The following is a 23,180-nucleotide window of genomic DNA, read 5'->3' on the forward strand; positions in this document are numbered from 1 at the left end:
CTAAGAAGTGCTTGCTTCTCTTCCTGGTACTCCGAGGATTAAGCAACTGGCAGAAGGAATGCTTGGTTCCCTTTCTCTCTCTCTCTCTCTCTCTCTCTCTCTCTCTCTCTCTCTCTCTCTCTCTCTCACACACACACACACACACACACACACACACACACACGGAGCGCTGTGATCGGGCTGGGAGTGCAGTTGGGGTGAGGTTCTGAACCAGGAGGGGGTATGGGTCCCTGGGACGCTGCAATAATCACCTCAGGCCAGCGTGGGATGCTGACCTTGGAAAGAGCCTCCACAGCTACAATCTCCGGCAGCGCCACTTGGAGCGGATGGGGCCAGAGAGTAATTAACTACTCCCATCCCTGGCCTGCAGGAGCACTTACTGAACCCGCTCCTCTTCGCACACGGTAGCGCTCACGATATCCGCAGCCTCATCGGTCCGGGCATTGAAAGGGGAGAGGTTCAGGGAGGATTCTGCCTGCAGAACCCAATGGACTGGCTGGAGTTTTTGGTGTTTTTTTGTTTTTTTGTGGTTTTTTTTGCTTTGAAGCTGTTTAAAATGTGCCGACAGTTCTCAATGAAGAAATACTAAGATTCAAGTGGTGAGAAATGCAGATGCAAGAATAGTCAGGAAAATATAGAACTCTTACAACTCAACAGGAAAAAAGTCAAGTATCCCAATTATATATAAAAAAAAATGTTTGCATTGCTTTGTTTCTTAAATATTGGTCACCTGGAACTTATATAAATCTCAAACATTAGTTAAGCAAACAATGCAAGCCTATCAAAAAGAACTTTAAAGCTTACAGAGCTTTGAAAGTTCAACTTCCACACTGGATCTTAGCCAAAAGGCAAAGAAGCGATAAAAGTTCAACTTTGAGAAATACCGCAGAATAAACATTTTTCTTTACAAGACTTTGAAGGAGTTTGGCTGTATTTTGAAATTATCATAGTGTGGTAAAATGGATTGAAGAGGCAGAAACCAAAGTCATATGACCTTATCTTCCAACATAAATGATGTCAGTTAGGAAAAATGTAAATTATTTTTCTGTTAGATACTTTCATCCAGTTCTCTGGTATGTTATAAAATGGCACATTCCAAATATTATTATAATCACTCCTAAAGAGAGCACACCTTTCTTTTTTTTTTTCTTTTTTTTTTTTTTTATAAATTTTTATTGTTCATATTATTACAAGTGTTCCTTTCCCACCCCCTTCCCACTCCACCCTCTGCCCTTTCCCCACTCCCCATTGTCCTCATCCATAGGTGCACAGTTTATGTTCAGTCTCTTCCCACATCCCCCTCTCCCCTTCTCCCCAAGAATCATCAGTTCACTCCCCTTCCATACCTCTGATTCTATTATATTCAACAGTTAATATTGTTCAACAGATTTTTTTTTTAGTTTCCTTGGTTTTTAGATTCACTTGTTGATAGTTACGTATTTGTTGTTCATAATTTTTATCTTTATTTACTTTCTCTTCTGAAAGAACCCCCTTCAGCAATTCATATAATTCTGGTTTGGTGGTGATGAACTCCTTTAGCTTTTTTTTATTAGTGAAGCTCTTTATCTGACCTTCGAATCTGAGTGATAGCTTTGCTGGATAGATTATCTTTGGCTGTAGGTTCTTACTATTCATCACCTTGAATATTTCTTGCCATTCCCGTCTGGCCTGCATGGTTTCTGTTGAGAAATCAGCTGACAATCTTATAGGTGCTCCTTTATAGGTAACTACCTGCTTAGCTCTTGCTGCTTTTAATATTCTCTCTTTGTCTTTTGCTCTTGGAATTTTAATTATGATTTGTCTTGGTGTGGTCCTCTTTGGATTCCTTTTATTTGGAGTTCTGTGTGCTTCCTGGACTTGTAAGTCCAATTCTTTCACCAGGTGGGGGAAGTTTTCTGTCACTATTTCTTTCAGTATGTTTTCGATATCTTGCTTTCTCTCATCTTCTGGGACCCCCATAATTCTGATGTTGGTTCGCTTGAAGTTGTCCCAGAGGTTTCTTACATCATCTTCAATTTTCTGGATTCTCTTGCCTTCTAGCTTCTGCAGAGGAGTGTCTTCTGGCTCTTTATGTTCCAAATCTTTGACTTGATTCTTGCGATCTTCTATTCTGTTTTTAGGACTCTGTATAATATTTTTTATTTCAGACAATGTATTCTTTATTTCTTGTTGATCCCTTTTCATATCCTCATAGGTCTCATTTATTTTATCGGCCTTTTCTAGGAAACTCTTGAAAAACCTTATAAGTGTGGTTTTGAACTCTATATCCAGTCGCTTTTTGTCCTCCATTTCTTTCGTTTGTGATCTATTTGGTTTAGGCATTTTCGCAGGCAGCTCTCCTGATGGGGCAGGGTTTCAGGGTGGAGCCTACAGCCTTGGCTTCCATCAGCCCCGCCCTATGCAACTCCTGAGACTCAGGGTCCTTCAGTACTTGTTGCAAGTGCCTCTGAGAGAAAGGTGCCCTCGATTTTCGCCTGCTGCCAAACTGTCTATGCTCTCCCCCAATGAGTCCGGTATTGGGGTTCAGTTCAGTTGGTAGTGGGATTGGAGGTGGCGTTCAGAGCAGTTTGGAGCCCCTGTCTCCTTCCCACCGGGGCAATCCTGTGGCACAGCCGGCCGGCCCTTCTCTACACGCAATGTGCGCGCCTCCGGGACCTCCTTTCGCTGCTCCCCGGGGTTCCGCCTTACAGCCCAGCTCCCTATGGATGAGCCTGGGTCCCCAGGGTCTGGCCTAGAATTGGGGTTCAGATCAGTTGGAGCTGGGCCCAGTATAGTCGGAGCTTTTCTCTCCTTCCCGCTTGGGAACGCCAGCCAGGCACTCAGCCTCCCTCCTCTCCGGCTCCGTCCTCTCTGCGCACGTGCCACGTGTCTCCGTACCTTAGGCTTTTACAGCTCCTCCGCGCTTCCTTCTGGTTTTCTCCTTGCTTCTTGTTGTAGAATTTCCAGTCAGTCGACTTTCCTGTAGTTCTGGGTAATGTCCATTTTATATTTTAGTTGTATTTTATTGAAATTGTTGTGTGTGGCTGCGGCTAGTTGCCTACCGGAGCAGCCATCTTGTCCCAAAGCGAGAGCACACCTTTCTTAACCATTTATGTCCATATATTCCCATCACTATGAATATTAAAGTGTTTACTGCCTTGAGCTCAAGGCGTGGTGTGACTTTACAGTGAATCCTTTATTATCCTGCAAGGCATGGCATAACTGACTGTATGTAGGATGGGTAGTTCTCATTCCTTAACTAGTTGCTCTGCTCTTGCTCGCCCACATAGGTACAGTATCCGCTGCTGCTCCTCGTCCTGTGGGGACGGGCCTCCCTCCACTTCCACGGCCTCCTGGGAACGGAAGCAGGAAGCCTGCCCCGGGCTGTGCTGCCCCGTTTCCATCACCCCGTTGGACAAGACCTGTGCGCGGCCAGGCTTAGGTCCTCCCCCCAGGACAGTCCCCTGCACCCTGGAGAGCAGGTGGCCGCTTCGTCAGCTGCCTCGGGAGGTCCTTGGGTGAGTCAGTGGGGAAACGTGGGGAAAAGGTGGAGGAGTGCCATTCCTTCTGCTGCTCCACCAGGTGTGCGAGCGCCAGCTTGTCCCCCTCGGGTGTGTGACCATGGCCTGACTTCGGGGCTCAGGCAGCTGACAGCACTTTTCCAGTTTTGCTGTCCCCTTCCCTGGAGAGGTTTCAGAACATTGTCGGGGTGTCTGCTGCCAGTTCACCCTGGGCCTCCTGTTTTATTTCCCACCAGCTTTCACCTCTTCTCGTTCTTCTTTTCTGCTTCCAGGTAAACTTGGGGAAATTTAAATGAGTTAGCAATGAAATAGTCGCAGAAATAATTAAAGTAAGAAGAGCAAGCAGTAAGAAAGCCCAGCCACACAGCAAATTTATCTTTAATTCTTAGATCCGGGTGCCGTGCGGGAGCTCCAGAAATGAGGGGACAGCAGGAAGGAGAAAAATCGTCCCATGATGCCATGGCAGCAAAAGCCCCACGTCCAGGTGGAAGGAACCCAATTTTTAAATGAGCACAAAAACTTGCATGGATATTTCTCCAAAGAAGGCATACAAATGGCCAATAAACACACACACACACACACACACACACACACACACACACACACAAAGTGTGCTCAACATCATTAGTCATCAGGGAGATCCAAATAAAACCATACTGAGATATCACTTCACACCCACTAGACTGGCTGGAAATTAAAACAAAACAAAACAAAACAAAAACAACCGAAAATAACAAGTCCTGGCCAGCACGTGGCACCCCAGGCATTGCCGGTAGACATGAGAACGGTGTGGTTGCTGTGGAGAGCAGCTGGGAGATTTCTCAGTGAGGTAGACACAACTTCCCTGTGAGCAATTCCACTCCTAAGTGTATACCCCAAAGAATTAAAGCAGGTGCTGAGACAGAAACCTGGACATGAATATTCATAGCAGCATTACTTATAAATAAATGTAATGGGTTTATATAATAGATCATTTTTCAGCCATAAAAAGGGATGAAGTACTGGCACATGCCATACATGGATGAACCAGGAAACCACTACATTAAGGAAATAATCCAGTCCCAAAGGACCAGATATTTTATGATTACATTTATTATAAAACTAGAGGCCCGGTGCACAAAATTTGTGCACGGGGCAGCGCGGGGGGGAGTGGGGGGGTGTTTGTCCTTCAGCCCAGCCTGCACCCTCTCCAATCTGGGACCCTTGAAAGCAGTTGGACATCCCTCTCACAATCCAGGACTGCTGGTTCCCAACTGCTCGCCTGCCTGTCTTCCTGATTGCCCCTAACCGCTTCTGCCTGCCAGCCTGATCACCCTCTAACCACTCCCCTGACAGCCTGATTTATGTCTAACTGCTCCCCTGCCACCCTGTTTGCCCCCAACTTCCCTCCCCTGCCGGCCTTGTCAACCCTAACTGCCCTCCCCTGCAGGGTTGATCACCTGCAACTGCCCTCCCTTGCAGGCCTAGTCCCTCTCAACTGCCATCCCCTGCTGGCCATCTTGTGGTAGCCATCTTGTATCCACATAGGGGCAGGATCTTTGACCACATGAGGGCAGCTATTGTGTGTTGGAGTGCTGGTCAATCTGCATATTACTCTTTTATTAGATAGGATAGAAGCCTGGTGTATGGGTGGGGCCAGCTGGTTTGCCCTGAAGGGTGCCCCAGATCAGGGTGGTGTTCCCTTGGGGAGTGGGTGAGGGGCCTGTGGTGGCTTGCAGGCCAGCAATGCCCCCTCTCCCCCCCCCCCCCAGAAACCCAAGCAGAGGCTCTGGTATCTGGAATTTATTTACCTTCTACAATTGAATCTTTGTAGCCTGGAGCAGAGCCAAGCCTCCTGCTTGCTCTGTGGCAGCAGCCATTTCTGTTTGGATTTGTTTACCTTCTATAATTGAAACTTTGTAGCCTTGAGTGGAAGCTTAGGCTGGCTTCCACTCAAGGTTACAAAGATCCTGCTCCTGGCTTGTGGGTGTAGTGGAGTGATGGTTAATTTGCATATTACTCTTTTATTAGATAGGATGTTAAGAATAAGCAACCTATAGAGACAGTATATTCATGGTGGCTTGGGACTTGGGAAGCCAGAGGGAAAAGGGGTTATAGCTAAAGGGTATGGTGTTTGTTTCTGAGGTGGTGAAATTTTCTAAAATTGACCGCAGTAATGGTTGTACATTTCTGTCTATACACTAAATCCATAGAATTGTGCACTGTAAAGGGTGAATTGTATGCTATGTGAATTATGTCCCAATAAAGCTATTAAAAAAAAAAAAAAAAAGACAAGAATAGCCAGGAAAGCTCTGGAGGTTGAACTAACTCTAATGGATTTTTAAATACATTTAAAGTTCCAATAATAAATATGGAGATAGTGCTGGAATATACTGTACATAGACAGATAAGAAACACAAGAAAGTCAGAAATAGACCCAGTACATATGGGGATTTGGCGTGTGATAAAAGTCACACATCAACTCAGTAGGGAAATGTGGATTATTCAATATAAGACACTTGGGACATCTGCCTTTTTTGGGGGAAATAAAGCTTCTTATATCAAAATTAATTCCAAACAGAATAGAGGTTTAAATGCTAAGCAAAACCATCCAATGGCAGAATAACACTTAGACAGATTTTGTTCCCATCCTGAACTGGAGAAGGCCTCGCAGGGTCTTGCAGAGTCTTTTGGGCTGCAGGTTTTATTTTAGTTATTTTATTTTAAGACACCATTATAGGGTTTTAAGCTGGAAAGTGAGAGAAAGCAATTTCTGTTTTGACAGCATCACAAGAATCGTTCTGGCTGCTGTGTGGAGATTTAACTGGGCAAAGTGGCAGCCGAGGGGCCACAACAGTTCAAGCGAGAGGTGAGGGTGATCAGGGTGTGGCAGTGAAGGATGTGAAAGGGGTCAAATTTGGGTCCCATTTGGAAAGGAGAGTCCACAAGATTTGTGATGTACTGGATGGAAGAAGTTAGAGAGAGAGAGGCGTCAAAGATAATTCCCAGGTTTTAGTACTATGCAACTGGAAGGTGCCGTAGCTGAGGTAGTGAAAGAAGAAAGGAGTACCTTTCAAAGGAAGAAAAATGTCAAGTCCTTGTACTGCTCATTGTACTTCCTAATACAAACATCGCATAGTTAATCAGATGTGGAAGTGTGGATTTCAAGAGAGAAGTTGGGACAAGGGTTATGTTTTCTATGTTGTGTTTTTACTTCCATTTCATCTCAAATGTTTTCTAATTTTCTCTGTGATTTCTTTGACCCATCACTTGTTTGAGAGTGTTTCGTTTCCTCATGTTTATTAATTTTCCAGCTTTCCTTCTCTTATCAATTTCTAGTTTCATTCCATTATAACCAGAAAGAATGTGTGGTGAGATTTTAGTACTTTCAAACACATTGACCCTTGTTTTGTGGAATAGCATTGGACTTATCCTGGAGACTGTTCCATGGGCATTGAGAAGAATGTATTTTCTTCCATTTGTTGTGTAGAGTCTTCTATATGTCTGTTTAGTCTAGTTGTTTATAATTTTGTTTCAAGTCTTCTGTTTCTTTATTCTGTCCTGATGTTCTATCAAGAAGTAAGAGTATTGAATTATCAAACTATTATTCTAGAACTGTTTATTTGTCCCTTCAATTCTGTTGATGTTTGCTTTAAATAGTCTGGGGCTCTATTGTTTGTTGCATATCTACACTAATAAAAGAGAAAAATGCAAGTTGACTGTACTTTGTGACGCTCACCAGCTAATCAGGAGTGGGTATGAAAATTAACCCAACAGAGATAATGGGTTAATTTGCATACACAAACGCTGAGCAGCCGGGGCGGGGCGGGATGCTTGTATCATTGCCATGGTGATGACACAGGTGTTCCACACCGCCTCAGCAGCTCCGGGCCTCTAAGCCAGTGTTTCCCAACCTTCTCTCATGATGAGAATCACCTGGTGGAGTTGTTAAAACACAGATTCCTGAATCCCAACTAAGAAGTGCTAAACTAGAATTTTTGAGAACATATAGGTAAAATTGCATACCTAACTTAGTGCTCTGTATATAACATCTGTGTTAGAGCACTAGTTAAGTATACAATTTTACCTATATGTTCCCAAAAATTCTAGTTTAGCACTTCTTAGTTGGGATTCAGGAATCTGTGTTTTAACAACTCCACCAGGTGATTCTCATCATGAGAGAAGGTTGGGAAACACTGCTCTAAGCAGCCTGAGAAAGTGGAAAGGCAGCTCCAGCTGGAGTGAAGATGGTGCCGGCAGCCGGGGAAGGAAGGCCCATTCTTGCACGAATCTTCGTGCATCAGGCCTCTAGTGTGTGTATAATTGTTATATATCCTTGGGGAATTAACAGGACTATACATTTTGAGAGTTATTAGTGTGTAGATGGTATTTGAGCTACGGCAGCACAGCCAAGGGTTCAGTGAGCCTGAGGGAGGGCGGTGAAGGATGGATAAGAAAGACAAGAGAATCAGCTGGGTCTAGGTGGATCTTCTGTGCCTGGCTGAGGCCACAGAACAGATCCAGACTGCAAAGCTGATGCTTTATTTATAGTCAGGGATAAACAAGGTAATTTACAGTGTTCTTTTAAGTTTCACTTGTTTTGGCAGCACTTGCTGCCCCCTCACAGCCCATTAGCTACCCAGGAAAGATCTAGGGAACAGTCACAAGATCAAGCTTAATTATGCTTAGAGGACTGTGCCCTCCAAGCTGGGACTTGTTTGTTACTTTGCCAGCAGGTCAGTCTGAGGCTTAACCCTATAACCACTCCCTACAGTATTAAAACTATGAAATTTGGTAAGATCATCTATGATGTGAATGGAGAAGAGAAGGCCCAGGACTAAGCACTGGGAACCCCTCAACATTTAGAATTTGTGAAGAGGAGAAGGAATTGACAAAGGAGGTTAGAAGGAGTGGCCAGTGAAGGAGAAGGAAAATCCAGAGGGTGGCTGGCCAGCTAAGTGAAGAAAGTGAGTCTGGTAGTAACAATCAATATATTCAGCCCAGCCGGCATGGCTCAGTGGTTGAGTGTCAACTTATGAACCAGGAGGTCACGGTTCAATTCCCAGTCAGGGCACATGCCTGGGTTGCAGGATCAATCCCCAATGTGAGGTGTGCAGGGGACAGCTGATCAAATGATTCTCTCTCATCATTGATGTTTCTACCTCTCTTTCCCTCTCCTTCCCTCTCTGAAATCAACAAAAATATAATTTTAAAGAACAAGTTAATATACTTATGCATCGAAGTTCACAGCTCAAATGCCAAGCTGGAGTTACAGGGCTGTGGTGTGGGTTAGCTCTATCAAGGGCTGGCACACTTCTGTGAAGGTCTGACTATTTGAGGCTGATAAGTCCCACAGACTCTGTCACAGCCACACAATTCTGCTGTTGAGCAAAAAGCAGCCACAGGCAATTCTTGAACAAATGGACGTTGCTGTGCTCCAGGAAAACTTTACTTATACACACTAACTTTTGAAATTTATACCATTTCCAGGTGTCACAAAATATTGTGGGGTTTTTCAACTATCTAAAAATGAAAACACTATTCTTAGCTTGTGGGCAAGATAAAAACAGGCAGGTGGTTGGTCTGGCCCCCAGGCCATTGTTTGCAAATCTGCTCTAGATTATAATTTATGTTCTCTATAGTTCTGTGCTCGGAAAACCAATATACTTTCTCTTTCAAGGTCCCCAGGGAAATGAGAATTTGCGTGAAGACTAGCTTAAACTGGAACCCAGTGGACTTACCATCTTGAGTGCCTCAGAGGCTAATAGATGGCCATCGTTTTTATAGACCCTTGGGACAATTTCTCCCATCTGGGGAAGGAATCTCAGAACTAAAGCCAAAGGGGAGAGAAGGCTAGAGAATCTGTTTTGAGAAAGGGCTTGAAGTAGGACAGTTCTGGAGGGCATGACAGCAGGAGTCATCCCTGGAACAGTGAAAGAATGACCTGGCTGACCTTGCAATTCCTAGGTGTATAGAAGGTAGATAACTAAAAAGAAGCTATAAAAAAAAGAGAAAAGAACACTTCCTACAAACTGTTAAAGAGAGATCTCCAAGATGATTTAAACGAAAAGAGTAAATTCCAGAACAGTGTGAATAAATGTGCTATCTTTTCTGTAAAAGGTTGAGAAATTTATCCTATATAATAAAAGCCTAATATGCAAATTGTCCCCTTGGGCAGTCATTTGACTGGGAGTTTGATCACTCGCTATGATGTGCACTGACCACCAGGGGATGGCACAGAACATAATCGGCATTGGCCTGATGGACTTTAACAAGAATGGATCGTGGTGAGATGGTGGAGCAGGTGAGAGGGTGGCAACAGGCCCAGGCGGGGCTGCGGAGTTGAGAGGCTGGGGGTGCAAGCTAGGTCCTGATCCCCACAGGCCACCCTGATGGACGCCACCCATACACAAATTCGTGTACCAGACTTCTAGTTATCCTATCTAATAAAAGAGAAACATGCAAATTGACCATACCTCCGCTACATCCACCAGCCAATCAGAGTGAATATGCAAATTAACCTAACCAAGAGGTGGTGGCCATAGAGCTAGAGTGAGCAGGAGGCTTGGGTTGCCCCTGCAATGGAGGAAGCCAAGCTTCCCGCCTGCCCTGGCTGGCCCTGGCCTCTGCTCAAGGCTACAAAGTTTCAATTATAGAAGATAAATAAATCCCAGATACCTGCTTCCAGCCAGCCCTTGCCTCCACTCAAGGAAGTGCTGAAAAAAAAAAGAAAGAAAAGAAAAAAAGGAGGGGCTGCGAGCTTGGGTCGCTGGGGGCCTGCAAACAGCCATCAACCCCTCACTCAGGCTACCCAGCAGGATCCCCACCCTGATCCGGACACCCTTTAGGGCAAACCAGCCGGCCCTCACCCATGCACCAGGCCTCTATCTATACCAGTGGTTCTCAACCTTCCTAATGCCACAACCCTTTAATACAGCTCCTCATGTTGTGGTGACCCCCAACCATAAAATTATTTTCGTTGCTATTTCATAACTGTAATTTTGCTACTGTTAATGAATTGTAATGTAAATATGTGTGTTTTCTGATGGTCTTAGGGTCACCTAAGATCGTTACATTATGATTCATAACAGTAGCAAAATTACAGTTATGAAGTAGCAACAAAAATAATTTTATGGTTGGGGGTCACCATAACGTGAGGAACTGTATTAAAGGGTCGTGGCATTAGAAAGGTTGAGAACCACTGATATATACTAATTAAAGGGTAATATGCTAATTAGACTGGGAGACCTTCCAGGAGACCTTCTGAACGTTCTTCTGGACAAAACCATGGTGGCGGGGCTGAGGTAGAGGGGGTTAGAGGCCTAGAGGGGAGGGCAGTTGTGGGTGATCGGGCTGGTGAGGGGACAAGGCTGTTGGGGTAATCAGACCAGCAGGGGGGCCACTTGGGGGCAAGCAGACCAGCAGAGGGGCCAGTTGGAGGTGATCAGGATGGGGTGGGGGCAGTTTGATGTGAGCAGGCCAGCAGGGGGGGCAGTTGGAGGTGATTAGGCTGGGGGCATTTGTGGGCAAGCAGGCCAGTGGCAGGGGGCAGTTGGGGGTGAGCAGGTCGGCAGGCAGAGTGGTTAGGGGCAATCAGGCAGGTAGGCAGACAGGTGAGCAATTAGGAGCCAGCAGTCCCAGATTGCAAGAGGGATGTCCGACTGCCGGTTTAGGCCTGATCCCTGTAAACCAGCATTTGGACATCCTTCAAGGGGTCCCAGATTGGAAACGGTGCAGGCCTGGCTGAGGAACACCCCCCTCCCCATGCATTAGTCTATCTATACTAATAAAAAGGCAATATGCTAATTAGACCAGTTGTCTGGCCTTCTTTTCAATGAAAGCCATGGTGGTGGGGGCCAAGGCAGAGGCAGTTAGGGGCAAACAGGCCGGCAGAGGAGGACAGACAGTTAGGGGCAATCAGGCCAGTGGTGGGGGGTAGGGAGGAAGGGGAAGTGTGCAGTTAGGAGTGATCAGGCAGGCAGACAGAGGAGTTAGGGACAATCGGGCAGGTGAGGGGTTAGGAGCCAGCGGTCTCAGATTGTGAGAGGGATGTCCAAGGGGTCCCAGACTGGAGAGGGTGCAGGCTGGGCTGAGGGATCCACCCCCCCATGCATGAATTTCATGCACTGGGCCTCTCATGTATATATATAATTTGCATAAGAAAATCTGGAAGGTACCTAAGAAACTGGTCAAAGAGGTTACCTGGAAGGTAGGAGAGAGGACACGGCCCAGGATGGGCACTAGCACTGGAGAGGACTTTCAGACAGTTGAAGGCTGTCTCAAATAAACGCAGTGGCTGCCCCAGGACCAGACGAGGAGCCAGGCCACCTCCCCACACTGAGGCTCCTTCGTTTCACAGGTTGGTTGATTTGATAACTGACCACTTGTTTTTTCTCTTGCCTATTTTAAACGCTCTCTTAGGTTTCACATGCACCAGCAAAGAGTGAGCTGGTGAAACCCTAGGCTTCTACCCTTGACCCCCCAAGAAACAGAATCCCAGGCCTGAGCATGCTCTCTCTATCTGGGACCTCTCGGGGGTCTTGTATGCTCCAGGGCCTGTAAGCAATAAACTCTTCTGCTGCTGAAGTTTCCTAAGGGTTATTGCTGAAGGGTGTTTTGCAATTGTGATAAGAAGCACAGGGTCAATCCAGTTGCAACATTGGTTTGGAAAGGGAAGATGTCTGTGGGAAACAGGCATTCCCTGCAGAGGGCATTGCTGCCCACAGACTGAGACCGTCCCAAACAGTAATGTGTTGGCCCTAGGGCAGCTATGGTGACCCGAGGCAATAGAAAATTGTCAGCCCCGCCGAAACTGGTTCTGCTCAGTGGATAGAGAGTCGGCCTGCGGACTGAAGGGTCCCAGGTTTGATTCCAGTCAAGGGCATGTGCCTTGGTTGCAGTCACATCCCCAATAGGGGGTGTGCAAGAGGCAGCTGATCGATGATTCTCTCTCATTGATGTTTCTAACTCTCTATCCCTTTCTCTTCCTCTCTGTAAAAAATCAATAAAAAATATATTTAAAAAAGAAAGAAAGAAAATTGTCAGCCCCATTGTAATCTTAAGAGACTACCATCATATATGATTGTCACTGACCGAACATCATTGTGCAGTGCATGACTATGTTCCATCTGTAATGCTTTAGCCCATAATTATCTTGAAACTCAAAACAATGATAGTGAGTGAAAGCCAGACCCCCTCAAAAAAAGAGTGTTAACTGTATGATGCCATTTATGTAAAACTCCACAAAATACAACTCAATCCGTAGTGAAAGGAAGCAGCTCCGTGGCTGATGGCGGACAGAGGAGCAGGAATGATGGAAGGAGAAATTACAAAGGCACACTGGGAAACTTTTGGGCATGATGGTTATGTTCACAATATCTCTCTTTTAAAATATATATATATATATATATATATATATATATATATATATATATATTATTGATTTTTTTTTTACAGAGAGGAAGAGAGAGGGATAGAGAGTTAGAAACATCGATGAGAGAGAATCGTCGATCAGCTGCCTCTTGAACACCCCCTATTGGGGATGTGCCCGCAACTAAGATACATGCCCTTGACTGGAATCGAACCTGGGACCTTTCAGTCTGCAGGCCAACGCTCTATCTACTGAGCCAAACCAGATTCGGCAATGTTCACAATCTTGATTGTGTGATGATTTCATGGGTGTATGCATATATCAAAACATTAAGCTGTGCCTGGCCAGCATGGCTCGGTGGTTGAGTGTCAACCTATGAACCAAGAGGTCATGATTTGATTCCCGGTCAGGACAGATGCCCAAGTTGTGAGCTCGATTCCCAGTGTGGGTAGTGCAGGCGATTCTCACTCATCATTGATATTTCTATTTCTTTTTCTTTTTTTTAAAATATATTTTATTGATTTTTCACAGAGAGGAAGAGAGAGGGTTAGAGAGTTATAAACATCGATGAGAGAGAATCATCGATCAGCTGCCTCCTGCACACCCCCTACTGGGGATGTGCCCGCAACCAAGGTACATGCCCCTGACCGGAATCGAACCCGGGACCTTTCAGTCTGCAGGCCGACGCTCTATCCACTGAGCCAAACCGGTCCCAGCTGATATTTCTATTTCTCTCTCCCATTCCCTTCCTTTCTAAAATAAATAAAAATGTATATATTTTTTAAAAGCATCAAATTGTGCACTTTTAATATGTGCATTTTGTCAATTATACCTCAATAATCTTTAATTTCACCATTTTTTCTATTTTTAATTTCAATTTTGTTATATTTTATAATATGTACATCTGTAATATTAGGACAGAAATTATGTATGTAATTTATCAATGCAACTTTCTCATTGGAAGAGGAGTGTAATCACAAATGCATGGAACTACCTGGTTGAAGCCTGTGGCAAAGCTCACATGCTTAATTGCTGCACTCTACTGCCCCCTGCTGTCAGCAGGTTTTGTGGCCACCCTTGACCTAGACTTGCTTAGAATTTTAATGAGGAAATATGAATTCAGAGGCAAATATTTTTATCAAAGATCCAGCTAGAACCAAATTATTTTACATAAAACACACATGCATACACACCTGTAACCATGCCTACACATACACATATGCCCACACACATAACATACATACATAACATATACACAATACACACACTTGTATACATATACACACAAAAACACCCCCCCACACACACACGCACACATACAGACACATACACAAACACACACTGCGGCTGGAAAATAGTGGTGAGAGATCACAGTGCTGGTACACAAATAGATACTACACAACAGCATAGTTGCTCAGTAAGCCTGAAGCATTGTGTTTGGGGAATGAGGTTTCTATTACAATATAGTTTGTTACAAAAATTAAACAAAACTACCTGGGGGGTGTAAGGGCTGCGAGGGAGGGGAATAGGAGATATCTGTAATTCGATCCACAGGCCCACGGGACCCTCCCCCAAACGCTGTCCGGAGCCCACTCGCCCTCCTCCAGCCCAGCCTGCGGGTTCCTGGCGCCCAGCGTGGGAGGAGCAGAAGGTGCAGGACCCCAGCTGGGGCTGTGGCCTCGGACCTGGCGTGCTCTCGGGAGCTGGCTGGCTCCCTGCCTGCAGACCCTTCTGCCCAGGCCCTGGCCCGCCCAGGCCGCAGGGCTCCTCCCCCTGGGCCGCCACAGCACGTGGCGGCGGGCACGGGTGGGGGGTGAGGGAGTTGCGGGTTAAGCTCACAGCCTCGCGGGGAGGAGGGGGCCAGGCAGAGCCAGGGCTCAATCTCTGCCAGGGCACTGCCTGTTTGTAAGAACTTGTTAACTGGGGTGCATTAACCTGTGAAGCTTACTTTGGTCTTCTGTGGAAGGGGAGCGAAGAAACCCTCCTGGCAAGTTATTGGCGGACTAGGTAGGTGATGTGTGTGACGCCAGGAGAGGGCCTTATATTTTTCAGCAAAGCTGCTTGCTGCTCAGAGGGCGGAGCTGTGAGCGCTTTACATCCTCAGATAGCGGGGTGTGGACACCGGGCTGCAGCTGCTGGGCCGGCGTAAGGAGCTCCTGCCCTGCTAAGGACTCACAGCACGTGTGCACAGCGACTGTGACATAAATGGGATAGAGCGAGGTGTATTTTTAACAGCTTTTTAAAAACTTTTTTTGTTGTTGTTGGTTGTACTCCTTCATTAGTATCCCATATCCCCTCTAGTCTTCCACAAAACGTTTGCTAACAAATCGATACATTGCTTCTGTGTTTTTACCCAGGCTCATAGAAAATAATCTGCATCAGCCCTGACTGGTTTGGCTCGATGGACAGAGCGTCAGCCTGCAGACTGAAAGGTCCCAGGTTCCATTCGGTCAAGGGCATGTCCCCAGTGGGGTGTGTGCAAGAGGCAGCTGATTGATGTTTCTCTCTCATCGATGTTTCTAGTTTTCTCTCCCTCTCCCTCTCCCTCTTCCTTCCTCTCTGTAAATAATCAATAAAATTTATTTAAACATAAAATAAAATTAATTAATCTGCATCCCTATGGCTTTACAGAAATGGTTCCTATAATAACGGTCACCCATACATAATTAAAGCACGAGATTTACTTTGAATCTTCGTGGTGACAAGTTCAGGCCCCTTTCCTTTGGAATAAAGTGAGTTCATTGTCCAAAACAGTAGATTCCTATAAAGTCTGCATCTTGCAATTCTTACTCGATTGTAAGTCCTGGAAGCATCTTTCCAGCGAATGAACACACTACTGCCAAAAATTCTCTATCCAGCAAAGCTATCACTCAGGATCAAGGCCAGATAAAGAGCTTCACAAATTAAAAAAAAAAAAAAGGTAAAGGAGTTCATCACCGTCAAACCAGAATTATATGAATTGCTGAAGGGGGTTCTTTAGGAAGAGAAAGAAGATAAAGATAAAAATTATAATCCACAAATATGTAACTATCAACAAGTGAAACTAAAAGCCAAGGGAATTAAAAAATCTGATGAACAATATTAACTGGTGAATATAATAGAATCAGAGGTATGGAAGGGGAGTGGACTGACGATTCTTGGGGAAAAGGGGAGAGAGGGATACAGGAAGAGACTGAACATAAACTGTGCACCTATGGATGAGGACAATGGGGGGATGGGGAAAGGTCAGAGGGTGGGGTGGGAACCTGGTGGAGGGAAGCAATTGGGGGAGGGGGGGAGGGAAAGAGGAACCTTTGTAATAATCTGAACAATAAAGATTTATTTTTTAAAAAATAGTATGATGAGCCCCCAAATACTCACAAGTCAGCTTCCACAGTTATCAGCACTCTGCTATCATGCAGCCTTCTTTTTTCCCATTTTTTTTTATTAAGGTATTATATGTATACATATCTTACCAGTACCCACCCCCATTCCCATACATGCCCTCACCCCCCAGAGTTTGCATCCATTGGTTATGCTTATATGCATGCATACAAGTTCTTTGGTTGATCTCTTATCTCCAGCATATCTCCCTAACCTTCCCACTATAATTTGACAGTCTGTTTGTTGCTTTACTATCTCTGTGTCTATCTTTTTGTTCATCAATTTATAATGTTCATTATTATCCATAAATGAGTGAGATCATGTGGTGTTTTTCTTTCATTGACTGGCTTATTTCACTCAGCATAATGTTCTTCAGTTCCATCCAGGTTGCTGAAAATGATAAGAATTCCTTCTTTTTATGGCAGCATAGTATTCCATTGTGTAGATGTATAGTTTTCTGATCCAATCATCTGATGAAGGGGATCTAGGCTATTTCCAAATCTTAACTACTGTAAATTGTGCTGCTATGAACATAGGGGTGCATATATCCTTTTTAATTGGTTTTTCTAGTTTCTTGGGATATATTCCTAGAAGTGGGATTACTGGGTCAAATGGGAGTTCCATTTTTAGTTTTTTGAGGAAACTCCATACTGTTCTCCACAGTGGCTGAACCAGATGTCAATCCCACCAGCAGTGCACGAGGGTTCCTTTTTCTCCACATCCTCGCCAACACTTGTCGTTTGTTGCTTTGTTGATGTTAGCCATTCTGACCGGTGTGAGATGGTACCACACTGTCATTTTGATTTGTATCTCTCAGATAATTAGTGACTTTGAGCATGTTTCCATATGTCTCTTGGACCTTCCTTCTGTCTTCTTTTGAAAATATTCTATTTAGGTCCATTGCCCATTTTTTAATTGGATCATTTATCTTCCTTTTATTTAGTTGTATAAGCTGTCTATAGATGTTGGAGATTAAACCTTTATTGGTGATAACATTTGCAAATATGTTCTCCCATACAGTGGGCTTTCCTGTTGTTTTGTTGATGGTTTCTTTTGCTGTAAAAAAAAAAAAAAAAAAAAAAAAAAAAAAAAAAAAAAAAAGCGTTTTCTTTTGATGTAGTCCCATTTGTTTATTTTCTCTTTAGCTTCCATTGCCTTAGAGGCAGTATCAGTGAAGTTCTTTCGGCATATGTCCGAGATTTTGCTGCCAGTGTATTCCTTTAGTATTTTTATGGTTTCCTGTCTTATGTTTAACCAATTTGAGTTTATTTTTCTATACGGTGTAAGTTGGTGGTCTAGTTTCTTTCTTTTTTTTTTTTTTTTTTTTTTTTTTTTTTGCATGTATCTGTCCAATTTTCCCAACACCATTTATTGAAGAGACTGTTTTGACTCCATTGTATGTTCATGCCTCCTTTGTCAAATATTAATTGGGCATAGTGGTTTGGGTCAATATCTGGATTCTCTATTCTATTCCATTGATCTACATGTCTATTCTTGTGCCAGTACCATACTGTTTTGAGAACAGTGGCTTTGTAATACAGCTTGAAATCTGGTATTGAGATCCCTCCTACTTTATACTTCAATGGCTAATACTTCCAGTACTGTGTCAAACAGGAGTAATGAGAGTGGGCATCCCTGTCTTATTCCTGTTCTTAGGAGTTTTAGTTTTTGCCTATTGAGTATGAACTTCTTCTTTCTCAGGATTCCAGATGAATTTTATTCCAGATGAATTTTAGAAGAGTTCTTTTTAGGTCTGTGAACTATGCCATTGGTATTTTAATGGGGAGTGCATTGAACCAATAGATTGCTTTGGGTAATATATTTTAATGATGTTGATTCTACCAATCCATGAACATGGTGTGTTCTTCCATCTTCACATCTTCCTCTATCTCTTTTTTCAGTTTCCTGTAGTTTTCCGCATATAGGTCTTTTTCCTCCTTAGTTAATTTTATTCCTACGTAATTTAATTATTTTGGTGTGATGGCAAATGGGATTGCTTTTTTAGTCTCTCTTTCTGTAAGTTCACTATTGGTGTATAGAAAGACCATAGATTTCTTGGCATTAATTTTGTATCCTGCTACATTGCTGAATTCATTTATTAAGTCTATTAGTTTTTTGATGGAATCTTTTGTTTTTTTTTATGTACAATATCATGTCATCTGCAAATAAGGACAGCTTTACTTCTTCTTTTCCAATTTGGATGCCTTTTATTTCTTCTTCCTGTCTAATTGCAATGGCTAGTACTTCCAGTACTATGTCAAACAGGAGTGGTGACAGTGGGCATCCCTGTCTTGTTCCTGTTCTTAGATGGAATGGTTTTAGTTTTTGCCCATTGAGTATGATGTTTGCTGTGGGTTTATCATATTTAGCTTTTATTATATTGAGGTATGATCCTTCTATTCTCACCTTGTTGTTTTTATCAGGAAAAGGTGTTAGATTTTGTCAAATGCTTTTTCTGCATCAATTGATATGACTATGTGATTTTTATCTATCAATTTATTTATGTGATGTATCACATTTATTAATTTGCGGATATTGTACTATCCTTGCATTCCCGGGATAAATTCTACTTGGTCAAGGTGTATGATCTTTCTGATGTACTCTTGGAGCCGATTTGCTAGAATTTTTTTTGAGGATTTTGGCATCTATGTTCATGAGGGATATTGGCCTATAATTCTCTTTCATTGTGTTGTCTTTATCTGGTTTTGGTATTAGGGTGATGCTGGCTTCATAAAAGGAGCTTGGAAGTGTTCCTTCCTCTTGAATTTTTTGGAATAGTCTGAGGAGTATAGGTTTTAGTTCTTCCTTGAATGTTTGGTAAAACTCTCCTGTGAAGCTGTCTGGCCCTGGGCTTTTGTTTGCTGGAATCTTTTTGATGACTGCTTCCATTTCTTTCATAGTTACCGGCCTATTGAGCTGTTTAGATTCTTCCTGATTGAGTTTAGGAATGTGTCCATTTCCTCCGGATTGTCCAGTTTGTTGGAATAGAGTTGTTCATATTATTTTTTAACAATCTTTTGTATTTTTACGGGTTCTGTTGTTATTTCACCTTTTTCATTTCTGATTTTGTTTATTTGGGTCTTCTCTCTTTGCTTCTTGGTGAGCCTGGTTAGAGGCTCATCAATCTTGTTTATCCTTTAAAAGAACCATCTCTTGGTTTTGTTGATCTTTTGGATTTTTTTCCTTTGGTCTCTATGTTGTTTATCTCTGCTCTGATTTTTATTATTTCCTTCCTTATGCTTACACTGGGCTTTTCTTATTGCTCTTTTTCTAACTCTTTGAGTTGTAGAGTTAGGTAATTTATTACCATTGTTTCTTATTTTTTGCAGTAGACTTGTAGAACTTCCCTCTCATGACTGCTTTCACTGTGTCCCATAGATTTTGGATTGTTGTGTTTCCATTGTCATTTGTTTCCATGATGTTTTTTTATTTCTTCCTTGATATCTCCAGTAACCCAGGCATTGTTTAATAGCATGTTGTTTAGTCTCCATGTGTTTGATTTCTTTGAATTGTTTTTATTGTAGTTGATTTCCTTTTTCATAAACATAGATCTGAGAAGATGCTTGATATGAATTCTATCTTCTTGAATTTGAAGAGACTTTGCCTATGTCCCAACATGTGGTCTATCTTTTAAAATGACCCATGTGCACTTGAGAAGAATGTATATTCTCTAGCTTTGGGGTGAAATGTTCTGAAGATGTCAATTCCATCTGGTCTAGTGAGTCATTTAAGATTGATGTTTCTTTGCTAATTTTTTTTTTTTTTTTCAAATCAATCTTTATTGTTCATATTATTACAAAGGTTCCTCATTTCTTCCCCCCTCCACCAGGTTCCCACCCCACCCTCCGCCCCCTCCCCATCCCCCATTGTCCTCATCCATAGGTGCACAGTTTATGTTCAGTCTCTTCCTCCCTCCCTTTCCCCGATAGTAAATCCCTTTTCAGATAGTAAATCTGTTACTTAGCATTTTCTCATATCAATAATACCTCCACATGCCCAATGATACACTTCACACAAAAGACATTTCCAAATAGGTCAACCAGCCTCATCCAGGCCCCACCCAAGGCACTCACAGATCAACACCCCAGCGCTATACTAACTCAACACATCCAGATCTAAGCCTTCATCACTTGATTCAGCAGACCCTCAAGTTCCCGCAAAAGTTTCCAGCCATGTCTGAGAGGCAGCCGTGGGCAGGTACAGGCGAGGAGCGAGCTGTTTCGGGCCTGGCTGCTCCGGGCCTGGCCTCTGTTGCTCTGGTTCGTTCCACAACCAGCTGCTCCGGGTCTGGTCACTGCCGCTCCCGACCTAGTTGCTCTGGACTTGGCTGTTGCTGCTACAGGCCTGGCCGCACCCGACCCGGCTGCTCTGGGACCGGTTGCTCCAGTCCCGGCCGCTCCGGGCCTGGCCGCTCCCAGCCTGACAGCCGCTGCTCCGGGCCTGGCCGCTCCCAGCCTGGCAGCCATTGCTCCTGGCCTGGCCGCACCAGACCCGGCTGCTCCGGGCCTGGCCGCTCCCAGCCTGGCAGCCGCTGCTCCTGGCCTGGCCACACCAGACCCGGCTGTTCCGGGCCTGGCCGCTCCCAGCCTGGCAGCCGCTGCTCCTGGCCTGGCCGCACCAGACCCGTCTTTGCTAATTTTTTGTTTAGAGGATTTGTCCAATGGTGATAATGGGGTATTAAAGTCCCCTACTATGATTGTATTGTTGTCAATCTCTCCCTTGATATCTTCCAGAAGTTTTTGTTATGTATTGAGTGCTCCTGTATTGGGTGCATATATGTTTACCAGAGTTATTTCTTCTTGTTGGATTGCTCCCTTTAGTATTATGAAGTGGTCTTCCTTATCTCTTGTTATGTCCTTCACTTTGAGATCTAATTTGTCAGATATAAGTATTGCTACCCCAGCTTTTTTTTCCTTTTTTTTTTTTTTTTTTTTTCATTTCCATCTTTTCTGGAAAACCTTTTTCCATCCCTTCACCCTCAGTTGTATGCATCCTTTTTTCTGAGGTGGGTTTCTTGTAGACAGCAGATATATGGGTCTTGTTTTCTAATCCAATCTGTTACCCTATGTCTTTTGATTGGGGCATTTAATCCATTTACATTTAAAGTTATTATTGATAGGTACTTATTTGTCACCATTTTTATTCTATACCCCTGTGTTCCTTCTTCTCTTCCTATTTCTTTTTTTTACAGCAGACCCTTTAGCATTTCTTGCATTGCTGGTTTAGTGGTGATAAATTCCTTTAGTCTTTTTTTATCTGTGAAGCTCCTGATTTCACCTTTAATTTTTATTGATAGCCTTGCTGGGTACAGTATTCTTGGATTCAGACCCTTCCTTTGCATGACTTTGTATATTTCATCCCATTCCCTACTGGTCTAATGAGCTTCTGTTGAGAAATCAGTTGCTAGTCTGATGGCAGTTCCTTTGTAGGTAACTTTCTGGCTCTCTCTGGCTGCTTTTAAGATTCTTACTTTGTTGTTGGTGTTTGCCAATTTAATTATAATGTGCCTTGGTGTCAGTCTTTGGGGGTTCATTTTGCTTGGGACTCTGCAAGCTTCTTCAATTTGTGTGGGTTTTTTCTTCCCTATATCAGGAAAGTTTTTTGTTATTATTTCTTCAAACAGGTTTTCTATTCCCTGCTCAGTTTTCTTTCCTTCTGGAACCCCTATTATGCGAATATTGTTTTGTTTTGTATTGTCCCAAAGTTCCCTTAGGCTCTCCTCCTGCTTTTTAATTTTTTTTCTAGAAGCTGCTCTACTTGAGTATTTTTTTTTTTTTCCCATCTTGCTTATAGCTCACTGATGTGGTCCTCTGCTTCTTCAGGTCTACTCTTGATGCTTTCTATTGAATTCTTTACAGTAGTGATGCCATTTTTCATTTCTTCTTGGTTCATCTTCATTTCTCTTGGTTCTTGCTTATATTGTCGAATTTATCTTCCATTTTTTTTAGCCGCCTTATGACCATTTCCCTAAATTCTTGCTCTGATAAGTTGCTTGCCTCTAATTCGTTTACTTCCTTTTCTGGTGATGCCTGCTTTTCTTTCATATGTGGAGTGTTTCTTTGTCTCCCCATGGTCTCTCTTCTCAGGATGTCTGATTATGTAGTTCTCTCCTCTCCGTGGTGGAGTGAAGAGCTCTCTTGAATTTGCGTGTTTGCGCCAATTGGGGACCGGTGTTCTGGGGCTCACAGATGTTTGGTGGTCACCACAGTTGTGGATTTTCAGGTTTCTGATAAGATCACTTTCCCTTGCAAGGTGGCACAGTTTTCCATCTCCAGTCTTCTTTTTAATGTTTGTCAATATATGGGCATAACGTGATATATTACTTTTTAAGTACTTGTTACTTTAAAAAATTTTGTTTAACCATTTCTCTGACTGCTAGTGATTTTGAATGCATTTTTGAATGGTTAATGTGTTTCTGATATAAGTGTCTACTCATAGCCTTTGCATATTTTGGGGTTGTTTCTTTCTTGTTGATTTATACAAGCAGTGTGTATGTGTTAATCTTTATCTTCTGTGTTACTCATATTTTTCTAATCTCGTGTTTACTTATGGTATCTTTTGTCCTAATGTTTTTCTTTCCTATAATAGAGGCCCAGTGCACAGATTCATGCATGGTGGGATCCCTCAACCTGGCCTGCGATTGGAGCCATTGGGGCATCACACCCACTTCCGATCAGGGTGATAGGGGTCGGCCAGCCCAGGAGGGACCACAGGAGGGCTCCAGAACATATCTGGCCATCTTGCCCACGCCCTATCAGCCTGACCCCAACAGCAAGCTATTATAACCTACAGGTTAGAGCATCTGCCACCTGGTGGTCAGTGCACATCATAGCAACCTGTCCAGTGATTGACGGAATGGTCAACCAATCTGTTGGACACTTAGCATATTATGCTTTTACTAGCGGCCCAGTGCACAAAATTCATGCACTCGGGGGAGGAGTATGTCCCTCAGCCCAGATTGCAAGAGG

General features: G+C 43.5%; 1 protein-coding gene across 1 annotated transcript in view; it reads left to right on the forward strand.

Annotated features, from left to right (window-relative positions):
- The window catches only part of ERN2 (endoplasmic reticulum to nucleus signaling 2), a gene marked incomplete at both ends in the record, with an annotated part of 44,921 nt that overhangs the window by 1,581 nt on the left and 20,160 nt on the right, over positions 1-23,180 (forward strand). Inside the window, one exon of the mRNA XM_084882145.1 lies at positions 3,270-3,497. Within this exon, the coding sequence (XP_084738271.1) occupies positions 3,270-3,497 (228 nt within the window). The remainder of the gene's footprint in view (positions 1-3,269; positions 3,498-23,180) is intronic.

Source organism: Pipistrellus hanaki (genome assembly GCF_964339955.1).
Source record: "Pipistrellus hanaki genome assembly, chromosome: 4".
Classification (NCBI taxonomy): domain Eukaryota; kingdom Metazoa; phylum Chordata; class Mammalia; order Chiroptera; family Vespertilionidae; genus Pipistrellus; species Pipistrellus hanaki.